Source organism: Carassius gibelio, chromosome A7, assembly GCF_023724105.1.
Source record: "Carassius gibelio isolate Cgi1373 ecotype wild population from Czech Republic chromosome A7, carGib1.2-hapl.c, whole genome shotgun sequence".
NCBI lineage: Eukaryota > Metazoa > Chordata > Actinopteri > Cypriniformes > Cyprinidae > Carassius > Carassius gibelio.
This window is the reverse complement of record NC_068377.1, coordinates 3,607,325-3,624,262: the sequence shown is the minus strand read 5'-3', so window position 1 is coordinate 3,624,262 and position 16,938 is coordinate 3,607,325. Positions and strand designations below refer to the sequence as shown.

Genomic DNA, 16,938 nt, shown 5'->3' with positions numbered 1-16,938 from the left:
AGCGCTGAGGTTAAAATCACTCAATAACGTCTAGTCTAAAGTAATCACTCAATCAGTGATTCAAACACGTAAAGATGACAATAGCTTGTAAACTATTTCACGTAAAGTCTCATTTAGCACAGAAAATCATTCATTACAGGAAGTTCACTGAGACAGATGGCAAGTGCATTTTCTTAGTTTTCTTTATTTTACAAAAGTACAACGTTTCACTGTTATTTTGAAAGTAATCAAATAAAAACAGTTTTGAATGAACTCTAGAGGGGAACATTTTGCTGAATATTCACCACTTAACATTCTTTATCTTTATGTTATTCAATATTTATGTTTAAATAAATTCACATTTTTACGGCTTCCATTTAAACATTTACTTATATACTTTTTAAAGGAACTGGAGTAGAAATTTAATTATTTAAATTAAATGTATGATTATGCAATTAAAGTTAGAATTAGTATTATAACTTTGATATTACAAAAACTTAATTGAGTATATAAGTGTTTGTATACAAATCAGCTCATTTCAACCTTCCACACTATTGACTCTCAGGTATATTTTCCAGCATTATAGTTGAGATGCCATGAGCCATGCCATGTCCTGTACCTGATATACATCCAAAATAATCCATATTGCATCGAAATCCTAAGGATAATCAAATCAAATTGTGAAATTGTGTCAAAACCCAGCCTTACTAATAAATACCTTTTATATCCATTGTTGAAAGATCCCTGAATGCAAGGAGGTTTTGGCTAGAGAGGCCAAAGCAAGGTCTTCTGTGAAAAGCTGTAAAGCATAAGGAAGCCCTCGTTTGGACTAACCTGTGTGGTCTTTCCAGAGCCGGTCTCTCCAACGAGCACAAAGCTCTGATGGCGGTTGAGGATGTCGTTAAAGCGTTCCTTGTACTCCCAGACGGGCAGCTGCAGCCTCTTCTTGAGGATCTCGTAGAAGCGCGGCGTGTGAGGCAGGTTGGTGAAGGGGTTGATCTGCTGCTGCATGGCCGTCTGCTTCAGAGGGAGTATCCCACCCATGGACACGCCGGAGAGGAGCGGCACACTGGACGCCTTGCTGTCTCGATCCCGGTCTCGATCCCGGTCACGGTCTCTGTCACGGTCACGATCCTTCGACCTCTCGTCCCGATCTCGATCTCGGTCCTTACTGGTGGAAGACACAAGGTTCAGTTTCCTGGCCAAGTTAGTTCTCCAGCTGGTAATATTCATGAGAATTTGACATTCAAACTATGAGTTTGAGCGAGCACCTGTGTGACTCCAGCTCAGCCAACTCTTACATAATACATTTTATTAATGAGACTTCAGAGAGTTTCACAGCTGTTGGGTTTCAGTTTATTTGTGGAAACGCGACTAACTATCACCGTAGCGCTGGTAAACATGAGTCCCTAATCTGTGCATCTGCTTTACCCATTAAATAGCGATAAATAGCGATATAGTGATAGCCCAGAAGAACAAACTGGTCTTTCGAAGAGTACAAGAAGTATCAAAACTGTATTTTAAGTTGAAATCATGCATACTGATGGCTTTCACAGAAGCATGTACTATCGGAGCGCAAAGTAGGTCTGTTTCAGGAATGATTGCATCTGCAGCAAACAATCATGAAATATAAAAATAAAAAAAAAAGAAAACGAATCTAGTGTCAGTGGGAACATATTTTCATGCCACAGAGCTTCTCTTTAAACCACAGACAGTAGAGACGCGTTTTTAGCTAAAAATGTGTTTAAAAATTTAAAACAGTTTACCCCAGATTATTTCATGCAAATATCGAATATCGTAAAAAAAGTGTCAATATCGAGATATCATTTTTTTCATACATCGCCAAGCCCTAATGCACAAAACCTTAATAATATATATCAATCCAGCAGCTCGTGCATATCATCTTGTTCTTATTAGTAAAATTTGCATCATTATCTTATAAGTATTTGTTTTTTTTCCCTCCAAATTTTTTCCCAGAAACACTGAATGAGCAAAAACACACCACCAGCAGTCCTAAGTTCAGTTAAAATGGCTAATATGCAAACATGTTGATCAAGTTTTCATTCTAAATAATAGTTATATCATTAAATAATACTTGTCATATTATAATGCTTGACTGATGTTAAGAGTGTACGTTCAGATATTTAAAAAATATGCCATTTTACAAACAAAAAATAAATTTACTAGCCAATGGGAATCAATTGCCTAGGTGTCCGTGTGTGTGTGTGTGTGTGTGTGTGTGTGAAGAATCCTGAAAAAAAAAACAGATTCCAAAAAATATTAAGCAGTAAAAACTTTCCAACATTGATAATAAATCAGTATATTAGACTGGAGACTAAAGATAAACAAAGTAGGCCGCGCTTTAGCAGAATGCAGTCAAAAATCAGCCTTCATAACATAGGATCAGAGGATTTACAGCTTCACATCCCAAAAATCATCACTTTAGTTTTGTTCTAGTTCGTTTCTCAGCGGATGCTTTCAGAGACACTATCACATTCACCAGAGGCCTTCTTCAAGATACATCTCCTCTCCACACAGGCCTCCTGCTCGCTTCTTTACACGATGTGAAACAGAAGCACGAAGAAACTAAACCGAAAACAGACGCGTGATGAAGAGTAGATCGCGCGTGCTGTGCGTCAAACACGTGCTGCTGGAGTCACAAAGACTCGCGCTTCTGTACAAACACCCCGCTTTCCCTGCTACAATCACCTCTTCTGAAACAAACTAGGCCTTTTATATGCAGCATTTATTAGCAACGATGTCAGTGTCCGTGCGATGTTAAAACCAGGTCAGCACAAGAGTGTGAGCATGCTAGCACAAACTAGCCGCTCGTTCCCTCCGCCGCGGACCGCTGAAACTCAACCAAACTCACCCGTCAGACGACCTCTTCTTGCTCGACGAATAATCATCGCCTAGGTCCAACCGATGCCGCTTTGACATCTCGGAAATTGAAATATTAAAAAGGAAGAAGAGAAAGGGATTTGGTCTGTTTCTCCAATGCAGCCGCTGCTCGCTTTCTCTCTTACAAACAGACGGCTAAACGACAAGATGGCGACCGGAAGCACTTGCCCCATATGAACTCTGCAGCAGACGCCTCTGTTTATGTATATAATATAGATCAGTGATACTATTGATGGCGGTTCTCAGTACCTTTTGGCATGAGAAGATGCAAGAGAAGAATATAAAAATGTAAGCTGTGTTGTGGGTGCTCTGTATAAATTACGCGGGGGTTGTTCTATGTATCGCCGCTCCCAGAGTTCACCGCGCGGGGCGCCAAAGAGTTCGTTTCCTTGGAATTTGGATTGAATATAATAATGTTGAATAGTCCTAAAGCAAAGTGTATTAAGTGATTCTCTGTCAAGTGTAGTACGAGGTGGAATACAACGATGTGATAAGAAAGATGTGCATCAACATCTTGTTTAATTTGTGATAATCTTAGCACTTGATTATCGTTGTATAATAAACCTAGCATTGAGACTGATGCAGAACCTGATTTTACCAAGTGAGACATGTTCCTGGGACAACATCTTTGTTGACCCTGGAACAACATTGTAATTAACCAATCAGATTTGAAGAACAAGTTTATAGATTTTTTTGAAGTTTATGCTTACAATCACTGTTAGGTGCTTGTACATCAGTGTCATTCATCTATCATTTCCTCTGATTTTAAGGATCACTCATGGTTAAGGTTAGGTTTAGGTGTAGGGATATGGTCAAGACTACAGTTTTTGAGTAAAATGTTGTTCCAGGGTCAACAAAATATGTTGACCTAGGAACACATCTCAGCAATATCAGGATGTGCGAGACTGACTGGAGTAATTTGTTTCTCTTTTGTAAGTGGTTTTGGATAAAAGTTTCTTATGCACAACCTGTATAATAATATATAAGAATGATTAAGACATTCAAAATGTTTGTCATAAAATAATTCATGAATGCTTTATTTTTAAATAACCTTTTACAGTTTTGGAAATGTTTGTGTACTATTCTTTCTTAACATGAAGCCTTATTTTTGTGATTTTATTAGACTAACCCCTCCAACCCTTAGGTTGGGATATCAGATGTTTGGAGGTTCCCTCTCCCTGGTCTATAAATATGACTGGTATTGACATAATGATCAAATTAAGTTATTTGTAATTACAATGTCAATCTGGCTAGTTTTCAAATTGTCGTAAATAAACATCTTCATCATCTGAAATGTTTCAAATCTCACTTTTTCGTTATGAAACAGGAATTCATTTTCATGCATATCTTCTGTAGAGGACGGCAGGACAGTCATCATGTTAAACCAGGCATTTTGGGGAAGCACAACAAGTCAATAGATCAATATTTCTATAAAATGTGAGATATTCCTATGAAAATGTTTCCAAGTTATTACTCCCCATTATTACGCTCCTTTTTCATTATGGTTTGCCTCAAGAAGACATTAATATGCAGGTTAAATGCAGTGTATACAGTAGATACATTTAATAAATTTGGAAAACCAATTTAAAAAATGTTTATGCATATATTCCATGAAGTACAGTAGTGTATCAATTCATTCATTTGTGTGCAAAGTTTGGCTAAAAATAGCCTGAATCCTAAAAACGATTTTTTTTTTTTTTGCCTATACATGTTCTTTTCATCTCTATTTATTTGTATGTGTATCATCAACATTTTCAAAAATATTTAGTTTCTTATGCTCCAAGCAATGTAATGACATAAATAATAAATATATAAATGAATAAATAAATCACAAAACAAGTTATTATGAAACAATACTCAAGTGTGAATTGAATGAACACTTAATTGCATGGTATTTGCAATGAAACTCTTCATTTATTTCTCTGCAACTGGGAAATCACCAAAACCTGTACGGGCTTTCCCTGACAGTCTCCTGAATGAAGTCTCAGGATGCACTGAGCTCCTGTACATTCAGACTAATCTACTGCAATGAATCAGCTAGTGCAGAAGACGATCATTGCCGTCGACGTCACTGATTACACAGCCTAGGCATGGCTAACAAGCTACATAATAGCTACTGGATCATTGCTCGCGGCTGGGAATTGATGGTGACGGGAAAAAACAAGTTAACGTTAACAAGACATTTCACTGCTCTCTGTATAAATCTGAAATACAGGGCATTTTTATTTCAGATTTCACAGACAATTAAATAACGGGCCAGATGCATGTGGAATAAGCTTATCAGAGTTTAGACTTGAAGCAGAACAACTTTAATATATTCACGTATGACAGTCCCTTATGAATATGAAAGGTGGTTAAGAACGAACTTCAAGTGGAATTGCATTTCCAGAGCTGTTGGTGGCTCAGAAAAATCAATTCGATGACTACCTATTAAAGCACAACACAACTAACAACTAATGCAACTCTTGTGCTGTGCTCAAAATCCTAATTTGGTGTTCCTGGTCAAAAATGACTTGTGAATCTCTCATTATGCTATATTATTACCAAATCTTGAATTCGATCTTTCAGTCAGCTTTCCACCATCAAGAATATTTATATATTTTAGTGTATGTTTCATAATCTTGGTCTTCAAATGCCTTCAGCTTTGTACATTTAGTTTGTCTCCCAAACCAAACACATACGACTATTTTATTTTTTATGCATTTAGCAGATGCTTTAATCCTAAGCGATTTACAGTGCATTCAGGCTGACTTTTTTTTACCTAACGTGTTCCTTGGGAATCGAACCCACAACCTTTTGCGCTGCTAACGCAATGCACTACCATAAAAACATGTACTAGAGGATTTACCCATTTACTAGAGGAAGCTGACATGGCAAACATACAAATATTTCTGAAAAGAAAGACTACAACTGTGGCATGTATGGTCTAAACTATTTTTTTAAACGGCTGGATCCCAGGAAGACATTCAGAAACATTAAGAGACCTTTAATAATTGTGTTGAACCCACTTTATGTAGTGCCTTCAACTACATTTAAGTTAATTTGATGAATTGCACTTATTGTGTGCATATGCATTTTTAAATGTAAAAAAAAAAAAAACTAATTGGACCAAATCTGTCCATAACTGTATCCCACCTCAACAGCAGTAAAAGGGATTTGCAATTCAAGATGAACACAGTAAGTGCCCTCTAACTAACAACGTATACAAGTACTAGTTAGTCACCTTATATAAAGTGGGACCATAGTGTTTGCAATGGAAATAAATATATATTAGATTATATATTAGACAAATCATTTAAACATGGATAAGTTTAGCCAAAAGAGGTCATAAATGCGCTCTTAAAAAGGTTTCGACTGCTGTACTACTGTGACAAAAGCTACTTCTGTTCCCATTCTGCACAATTATTTTGAGCAGATTACGTGTAACTGGGCCAAATATCACATTGCATGACTGTTCACCTGATCAACATTAGTGCATTAACATTATTCTTGCAAATAGATTACAATGCTCTCGTTTGAGCTTGTCATACTTTGTAGTATGAGCCATTAAAAAAAAAAAAGAAAGCTTCTAATTTTTATTACCTTCATGCATGGATTGCCCTGAGGCACATGAATAATAAAGTGTCACTTTAAGAGCATATTATCAATTAGATCCCAAAAGAAGCTATGAAAACAATTAAAAGCGGCCAACTCACTAGTAAATAATATCTGAATAAGTCGAGAAGTTTTCCTGTCCACTGAGAGACTCGGGTTTCGTGATCTGTGCTGAACAACCACAAACAGACAAGATCCCTCGGGTCCCAAGGCAAAAACAAATCAAACAGAATATAAAAAAGGGGATAAAACGCAATGCTCCGTGCACTTCCTCTAAAGGTTTATTTGGGACAGTGCTCTTGAACAGAAAAGCGCTGAAATAATTGGATGCAGTGAATTACTCTCAGAAGGGAGATGTGATGTCTGCTGTGAGAGGACGCCGTCGGCTGAGAGAACAGATTGAAGTTCAGGATTAGTGCTTGAACTAATAATGTTTATGCATAAAGTGTGAATCGGGATTGTTTGGTCCTTCAATAACGGTTGATAGGAGCTTATGAGCCAAACTATATTTACTACTCCCATAGATCACAGCACAGGACACAACTCTAAAGCCCTCTGAGCTGTTACTACATTACTTAAATATTTTATGTTTCAAAGAGAATAATTCAACAGTGTATGCACGCATCCTTCTGTAAAAATGCAGGGTTTCTTGTCTAAAAGGACCAAAGATAAAAAAAAAAAATTAATTATAATTAATTATAAAAAAAATATATATATAAACGAATAAAAGGGCAGTGTGAATTTAGACTATGGGTAATCTCTTTTTCATTTAAAAAAAATTAACCTTTAAGAAATTATTATTTGAATATTTTATCAGACACTTTTGTTTGTTAAATGTTTTAATAACAGCAGATCTTTATAAATAGCACTGGTGACCCTCTCTACTGTAAAAGACACTACACCCATGCTACCCACAATCAATTAAACTAGCAATGAAAATGGGACAGATTGTATTCATTTATTTATTTTTTTGCAGTGAATTAATTTTTATTTTTTTGCCTCAATATTACATACTGTATGGAATGTGGATCGTTTTATTCATCTGACCAATAAATTGCAAAACCCTTCAGACCTTCATCTCCCGTCCTATATCAGAACAGAGTCACTTTGCTCAACGGGCTCCTTCTTACTGGAGGAACCGTCCAGACTGTGGTCAAAGCGAGCTCTCGGCAGCCCCACAGAGGATTGAAAGTCGGCTCTGTCCCAATCGGTTTGCTCCAGAGTAACTGAAGCTAGTTGTGCGGGATCCAGAGCCAAAGCTGCGTCCTCGGCCTCCTCCGCCATCAGACAGAGCTCCCCCAAAACCTGTCCCTCTTCCACACACGGGCCTCCCTCTGCTTCCCGACCGGAACGTGTTTTTGGGCAGACGGCCGTGTTTCTTTCCACAGGACCCTCCTTCACCTCATTAGTGTGCCTCCCAGTGTCGATGCCAGGAGCGACAGGTGTGTCCACCTGCTCTGGAGCGAGCCACATGTCACCGCCAGCTGTGTCCTGCTCCCTCAGCGACGGCCCTCCTCTTCCTGTCCTGTCATCTGAGCCAATCAGGAGACAGAGAAGATGAGCGGTCAGCGTGTTAGAGCCATGCTAATGACACACAGCTAACGAGTGATTTACCACCGCGGTTCATGCTACAGCGAGTGTACTGAGCCAGAGATCAACCAGAGAGTGCGAACACTTTTCAGCGGTGTCCGTTTATGCAGTGGTTCTCAACTCTTTGTTTTCATATTCGGAGACCATATTCAAAGATATTGCTGGTACTTCTGCTGTAGAGACTATGCTTGTTTTCAAACTTTTTCATTTACAGAAACTAGGAGTGGTAATATAATAAAAAAAACTAATCAAGAGAAAATAAATGTAGTTAATAATTGCATTTTGCTTTGATGATGCAATATGAGTTCACAGTTTTCCTTCATTCAGTTTATATCGCACAATTCTGACTTATATATATATATATATATATATATATATATATATATATATATATATATATATATATATATATATATATATATATATATAAAAGAGAGAGAGAGAGAGAGAGTGTGTTTCTGAAAAAAAAAATCAGAAAAAAAACTGAATTCTGTGATATATATTTATATTAATGTCAAAATTGTGAGATAAAAATATGTTCTTTTGAGATAAAAATTATCTTTCTTTTCTTGTTTTTTTTTTCTTTTGCTCTAGGCTGGAAACAAATAAACAGAATTACAAGAACTATATATATATATATATATATATATATATTAGGGCTGTCAAAAATAGCGCATTAACGGAAAGGAAAGTCTCGTCGATCTCTGAATTCTCAAGATAGTAAAAAACAGCGGCGAGCGCCGCGACGAAAACACCGAAGAAGCTTAAGGTTTTACCTCAGTTACTCTCAAATACATTTATGCCAAGCTCGATAAACAGAGACGACTTTGGTAGTTGATACGCTGGAGCTTCTTCCTGTTCTAGCGTCCTGTGTTTCACACTGCGCATGCGCAGAACGCCTACATGCAATGCAGCGAAAATTACAGCTGTTTGGAAAAGCATATGCATTTTTACTTGGTTTTACTCTCACTTGAAGCCTTCAGAACGTGAAAATATCGATGTAAATGTTAAACCTTTGAAATTCAGAAAAAAAGAACCACATATTGATGAATCAATACATGAAAATTATGTATTTGTGTCCTGTTATTTATCTTTTAGTATGCATTTCAGAAAAAAAAAATTGGTTAGGATTCAGGTGTAATTGCAAATAGTGATTAATCCTGATTAATCCACTGAAAATTCTGATTAATTTGATAAAAAATGTTAATCATTTGACAGCCCTAATATATATATACACACACACACACACACACACACAGGGCCGCATTAATGCACGGGCCCCGGGCTGGGGGAGGGCCCCGATGATGCCGGAAGATATTGTAATTGGATTTTATAATTCATTGGCGTTCCCTTTAAAATTACGCTTTATCGCTTTGCTTTGAACGCACGTGCGGACGTTACAAGTCCTGCTTGCTTCGCTAGTGGGGTGAAAGGTGGTGACGATTATAGGGGTTCACGAGTGGGGGGTGGGGGGGGGGGTCTGGCAATCTAAACCGTCTGGCTGAGGTCAGCCTAAAAAGACGCTCAGGACAGTTGACAGAATGCTGCTGCATGTCGTCACAAAAGTGTATAATTTTCACGTGCTATTAAGCCTTGCCACCTGCAAATTTAATCATTCAAAATACTTTAAAGCATTAAAACGTGCTGTGTGAGCAAGCATGGGGAAGTCGTGGCCTAATGGTTAGAGGGTTGGACTCCCAATCGAAGGGTTGTGGGTTCTAGTCTCGGGCCGGATGGAATTGGGGGTGGGAGTAGTGCATGGACAGCTCTCTCTCCACCTTCAATACCACGACTTAGGTGCCCTTGAGCAAGGCATCTAACCCCCAACTGCTCCCCGGGCGCCACAGCATAAATGGCTGCCCACTGCTCCGGGTGTGTGCTCACAGTGTGTGTGTGTGTTCACTGCTCTGTGTGTGTGCATTTCGGATGGGTTAAATGCAGAGCACAAATTCTGAGTATGGGTCACCATACTTGGCTGAATGTCACTTCACTTTCACTTTTCACTTTCACTTTCAAACACAAGACTGATTGCTGATTATTCTCGTGCTGTGTTCGGTGCGCACGCGGAGAGAGAGCCGCGTCTCACAGACAGCAACACTGAACCGAGCTCTCGTTTGCGAAGTTCTCCTTTAAGTTCCTCCTGCACCTGGACGAACAAATCACAGTTTAACAAACAGAAAATTCAGCACCGCGGTGTTCTGCTGTTCAGGCTCACGCAGAGAGAGACGTCTTAAAACACTTGAACACCGAATTTGTCTGTTTTTGCTCTTGCCGACATTTACATAAAAAATATATATATGTGAAAATACCCATCCTAGATAATATGTTCGAAAAAACTGTCGGTTATGTCTTAAGTGAAAGTAAACAGTTGAGAAAAAAAATCTTATATGTATTATATCGGATGCATTCATTGTCTCTTAAAGTGACCGCACCTTATTTAGCTACTAGCTGCTGTAATGTTAAAAATTAATTAAAATGAAAGAACCACACTAAAGCTGTGGATTTTAATAATTTTTCGTTGGCGAAATACAGCGAAACAGACGATTTGGTGTCTAAAATGTAAGTCATTTGATATTACGTTCTTGTTTATTAAACTGTATGCGGAATAAAATCATCACGTTTGTAATCATGCTAATATTTGGAGAAAAACGGCACTCTGTGTGTAATATTGGTTAACATAGATATTAAATTATATAAATATGAAATATATACAGGGGCATATTTGAATTCTGAGGCATTAAGACTAAATCACGTGCACAAGTCTAAACACTAGACTACATCACGTAGTGCATGCGTGCACAGAATGGGTGTGTTTTTGTTTTTTGTAAAGTGAGATGCATATTTTTGTATATTCTCATGATGTATTTATTTGCCTAAAAATACACTAAAAACGTAATACTATTCTATTACAATTGTAATATATTTTTTAATATAATTCATTAACGTGATGAAAGGCTGAGTTTTCAGCATCATTATTCCAGTCTTCAGTGATACAATAAATCAATGCTGCTTTTATTTTTATTTTTTTCAGGACTTTTTTGATGATTAGAAAGTTTTGTAACACTATACATTGTACTGTCCCTTTTGATCAAATTATTGCATCTATGCTGAATAAAACTAGTAATTTCTAAAATTTCTAATCAGACATGTTTCTTGAGCGGTAAATCAGTATATGACAATGATTTCTGAAGATTATGTGACAGTGAAGACTGGAGTAATGATGCTGAAAAATAAATGACAGTTTAACAGAGATTCACATAGAAAACTATTACTTTAAATCATTATATTATAGCTTTTACTGTATTTTTGATCAAATAAACGCAGTCTTGGTTAGTATAAGCGAAAAACTATTTTGACCGATAGTGTTAAAACTAATTTGAATCTACGATAAATTATTAATTATAATCCTTATGAATTTACACAGAAGGCACACATATTGAAAAAGCAAGTATTTGTACAAGTACATCACACAAGGGAGTGATATCCACACAGCTCAGGCCGCCAGCCGGGAGAAGAGCGTGACATCTGCTGGATTACTGACCCGTGTTTGACAGCATTCAGCTGAAAGGTTAAACACCGCATGCGGCTTATTTGTGGGTCGACAGGAACGCCAAATACAGCTTTACGCAGCGCCATCCATATTAATAGGGCAGTGCCGACCGCAAAACACGCCCTAAAAGTTGGTGAATGTCAGCGAACAAGATTTCAGTAACATTTGCTAAATGCCACGGCATTTGAGAGGGACTGGACGGTCGGATGATCTGACCAATGAGAGCGAGCGTGAAGGGACGGGAGGGGTGGGCCGCTCAGAGAATCAGCTAATTACAGCTCTCTTGGAGAGACCATATTAGTGAATGGCAGATTTGGTTACACACCATTACAGCGGCTCACCTGCAGCGGGTCGAGGGCGAGTGGTTTTCTGTGGACGGTGGCTGGAGGACAGAGGAGCGGCGCTCAGAGCGATGGCATCACCGCCTCCTGTTAAACATCACATCAGTTACAGTGAGAGACAGCGAGAAAGGACCGCTGTCAAAGCAAACTAACAACCGGCAGTGGACGTGCAACTTCACATTTAAAGCTAAACTAAAAAACAACTAAATAAATGTAACCCTGGACCAAAAAAACAGTCGATAATTACGATAATATTTAGCTGAGATACAACTATTTAAATATCTGGAAGCTGAAGGTGCAAAAAAAAGAAAAGAAATCTAAATTCTGAGAAAATCACCTTTAAAGTTGTCTAAATGAAGTTCTTAGCAATGCATATTAGTAATCAAAAATTAAGCTTTGATATATTTGTGGTAGGAAATTTACAAAACATCTTCATGGAACATGAGTTTTACTTCATTTCTTAATGATTTTTGGCATAAAAGAAAAATCAATAATTTTGACCCATACAATGTATTTTTGGCTATTGCTACAAATATACCCCAGCAACTTAAGACTGGTTTTGAGCTCCAGGGTCACATGTGGCTAAAGTGTACCATCCAGTGTACTGAAAAGCATTTAAACTAAAATATACTTTAATATCATTTCTATTGAAACTTGTATTTTGTGTTTAAATATATTTACACTTTTGTAATGAAGTTGCAGTTTTGAACATTTAAAATAAATAAAAATAGATTATTTAAAATATAAAATAACTCACTACATTACACATTGTTTCTTTTAATATATTGTATATATATACACAATGGTTTGCAATGTACATTAAATTAAAACTTCCAAAATGCACTTTAAATATACTTAAGTGGCCTTTTTATTTAATAATTGAATATTATATTGTCTGCTATAATAAATTTATACTTAATTACATATTGTGTGAATATAAATATATTTTGTAAATGTAAAAAATAATAAAATGCTGTTTTAATGTCAATTTAACTATATTGCGGAGTAGATGTGTTTCTGCTGCAAATTAGGTGTAAAATAAAAACGTTGCATAAAATACATTGGTTGTAAGTCTTATTAAATGTGTAATTGTATAAATCAACATTTATTTTAAAACATTTATACATATTAATTCATTTTAAAATAAATTTATATGTACATGTAAATCAATTGCATATTTATACATATTAATTAATGAGTTAAATGTATATATTAAAATTACATAAATTGTAATGCAAACAATTATTTTTTTATATATATTTAAATTTTTCCATACATTCAAATAAAATTACTTTTCAAAAAAAATGACAAAAAATGTAAATAGTATGCAAACAGTAAGTAACTGTATATGTAAAATATGTAAAATGATGTGTCAATTAATTTTAATTACATACAAATAAATTAGTTTTTCAATGCAAAAAAAAAATGGATTGCAAACCTTATAAAAATGACAAAATATGTAATTTTGTAAAATAAAATAAAAAGAAAATTAAAATGTATTTAAAATTTGTACAATTTATTTTAAGTCAGTTTAAATCTGTTATGGAGTAGCTGGTTTAACACTTATGATGTGTGCAAATTATGTGGTATAAAAATTAAATGTTGCATAAAAGCAGCACAAAAATATGCATTTGTGAACCAACGAAGTGTCTAGTGTCAGACAGAACAAGTGCTTCATTTTGGTGTAAATGAAACACAGCAAAAAAGCATTTATAATACGTCACATTGAACATTATATTGAATTCAATAGCTCTATATTCATTATTATTTGCAGCTTCTAACAGTTAAAGGAGTTAGATGCAGTTTCTGTACTGCCTTTGCAAAGAAAATTAAAACCCTGGAGGATTTCATCCAAAATCTTCCCAGCTCTGCCACACAAGAGGTGAGGGTTTTATATGGTGAAATGACTCAGACGGGCCACTGGAAGACTACAGCCGCCCTCATCTGTCTTCATTAGTACTGGCTGCATGCATCACAGGTTAATGCCATATGTTTCCCACAGGGGACTGAGCACTACACGCTGGAGCCATCATAACACTGTCTGATCCCTTTAAACGCCGCTTTCTAGGGCCACTGTGCTGTGAAATATAATAAACAGAAGAGCAGAACTATAGCTGCATTGTGTTCCCACAAACATGGATTATAAGCAGTGCATAGTGGATACTTAAGTCACATTTAGCCCTAAATATCCTACTGTCTCATATTTCCAAGGCCTCTAAACGATCAACATGATCAAACTCTGTTAAAGACCTGTTGCACACAATCTGCTGTCATGCCTTCTGTCATCTGATTCATAGTTTATTCTTGTTATGATGCAAAAGGCCTTTTAATATAATTGTACAAACGTTCACCTTCAGCTCGAGCTTAACGTGTCTTTTAGCTGTGAGACCTTTTATTTGTTGAAAAATTGTTTAAATGTGAGTATAATAGGAATGTTTGTTTGTTCATCTTTCAATCCTCTGTGTATTGAATTGCATTTTATTAATAAAAAAAATAACTACACAGCTTTGATTCTAAAACTATAAACATTTAAAAAAATATATACTAAGATATATTATTGGGAGATATAGAGTGATATGCATTTTATTTAAGCAGTCTGCTAAACAGTACTGTTATATAAATACCTCATAAGCTATCAGCACCATATTCTCACTTTATCATACTATTTGTGCCAAGCCTGATATGTGTGTGTGTGTGTGTGTGTGTGTATATATATATATATATATATATATATATATATATATATATATATATATTTTTTTTTTTTTTTTTCAGACTATCTATTTTTATGTCTGGCTTTATGATGTTAAAAAAATATTATTGCATTTAGATGACAAAATATCAAATCAGCTTGTATCAGTAAGAAAAAAAAACTTATTTAAACAGTTTTTCACCACTCCATGAGGTCCCGAAACATAATTGTACTGGATAATAATAATAATAATAATAAATATGTATATATATATATTCATTCATTCATTCATTCATTCATTTGTGTTCCACGTGTTCGGAACAGCATGAGATGAGTAAATACTGACAAAATGTCCATTTTTGTTTGAACTATCCTTGTTTAAATGTCCAAACTTTTTGGGAAAACTTCATGAAGATCTCAAGAAAGGCTTTATTTTTAAGAGGCACTGATATGATGCTTTTTCGCTCAACTTTCTTTGTTTGAAAAGGTCATTGTTGTGTTATGGAGAGCGGCGTCTGAGCTTATTAAAAAGTCTGGTTTATTCTGTATGCCGAGCAGCATGTAGCTTCACTGTGGCAGCTTCAAAGCAGGATGGATGGATGAGAGGTGAACCCCAGCTGGCAGCTGCACATCCCTCCGTTCATTCACTGCTTGTCCCGCCGCACACAGAGGAACAAAACCATCTAGCTTTATGGACAAACCGAGCTTTGAGTCACGTCGTACGGCTCAGAAGCCACAGAAGTTGGCGCTAAATTCCTCTCGTGGTGACTTCTGGGAAACTTCAAACAAGAAATGATCTCTCTCACGCGTTGTTTTGTCATCGCGATGGCAGGTACAAAGAGTCGTGAGGGGAAAACAAGTTTAAGTCTGACAGGCTGTTCTGACGGGGAACAAGGAAACAAGTACAGCCTGTCGCCTAAACAGACAACATGGGGAAAAAAATATGTCCAAAACTCTCTCTGGAAATAAAGGTGCACTCATTGTGTCCATGTTCCCTTGTTAAAAGAAATGTTAAAAAGTACACTTTGGAATGACTTTAAAATGAGATAATATAGTAAAAAAAAAAAAATGATATATATATATATATATATATATATATATATATATATATATATATATATATATATATATATATTATTATTATTATTATTAAGTGTGACCTGAATGTAATGTTTTCCGACACTTAACTGCATGTTAATTGCAATTAAATGAAAATATATTCTAGTTTAAGTTTATAATAAATGCATTTTCAGAGTGTTTTTTGACCCACTTAAGTAGGACTACAAAAGCACATTTTTATTTATAATTTCATAATAACTTCTGTTGCTTGAGAAATATCAATCCTTTATGGTAAACTAAAATAAACTTTAGTGCAATTTCTTTTTAAACGGTGAATTTATATTAGCGCTATCAAATGATTAATCACAATTAATATAAAATAAAAGTTTTTGTTTACATATGTATACAGCACACACTGTATATGTATGAAAATATTTACATGTACATACATTTATATATTTATATTTTATATTATATATGAATATATTTAATATATAAACAATTTTTTCTTAAAAATATACATGCATGTTTGTATTTGTATACATTTAATAAATATACAGAGTATTTAACATTTGTAATGATGTTGTGATTTAGTATGTTTACAATGTATTAACTTCAAAATAACACTACAGTTAAAATTAAGTACTTTACATCTAACATATTTTAGTCAACACTTACAAATAAGTGTACTTCTACAAAGCACAACAAAAGATTATTAAAACATCTTTTAAATGTACTTTAAAGTAAAACTTTTAATTTGATATTACAAAGTGCACTTTTTAAAAGTGTACTTAAGTGTGTTAAGAAAAAGTCATGAAAGAGTCTCTCTTTAAGTTACTTAAGTGGCCTTGTATTTAATTAATATTGCATTATCTGCAAATACAGTTTTTAAAAATAACATTTTGTTGCATATCAAGTGCATATTCAACACAATTAAGCATTTTTTTTGTCATGTTGGCCACTATGCCTTATACTGACACCTACTGGCATGGAGGACGCTTCACATAAAAGCATTAGTTATCACCGCTCTGTTAAATGATTTATTTATTTTGAGACAAAATGTCCAAGTGAATATAAACATAAAGCAAGGTCATGTGATCTCATCATGTCTGCCCCCATGAGGACACTCACCCCATGTAAAATAAATCATAATTTTTAGGCTCCTGACTGAAGTCTTCATCTCATGCGAGTGCACATCACTTTCAACATAATTACCAAAATCACTATTCGTT

At 35.5% G+C, this 16,938-nt stretch overlaps 2 protein-coding genes across 4 annotated transcripts in view; both read right to left on the bottom strand.

The window, feature by feature from the left end:
* Window positions 1-3,056, bottom strand: part of dhx15 (DEAH (Asp-Glu-Ala-His) box helicase 15) — a 30,414-nt gene extending 27,358 nt beyond the window's left edge. The window contains exons 1-2 of the mRNA XM_052600963.1: window positions 2,852-3,056; window positions 814-1,150 (exon numbers count right to left, since the gene is read on the bottom strand). Coding sequence (XP_052456923.1) covers window positions 814-1,150; window positions 2,852-2,919 — 405 coding nt within the window. The 5' untranslated portion in view covers window positions 2,920-3,056. The remainder of the gene's footprint in view (window positions 1-813; window positions 1,151-2,851) is intronic.
* Window positions 3,057-7,422: 4,366 nt separating this feature from the next.
* Window positions 7,423-16,938, bottom strand: part of ccdc149a (coiled-coil domain containing 149a) — a 32,593-nt gene continuing 23,077 nt past the window's right edge. For 2 of the 3 annotated variants that reach the window (XM_052600960.1, XM_052600962.1), the window contains exons 11-12: window positions 11,956-12,042; window positions 7,423-8,006 (exon numbers count right to left, since the gene is read on the bottom strand). In XM_052600960.1, coding sequence (XP_052456920.1) covers window positions 7,561-8,006; window positions 11,956-12,042 — 533 coding nt within the window. In that variant the 3' untranslated portion in view covers window positions 7,423-7,560. The remainder of the gene's footprint in view (window positions 8,007-11,955; window positions 12,043-16,938) is intronic. The other variant, XM_052600961.1, reaches the window with a different exon arrangement.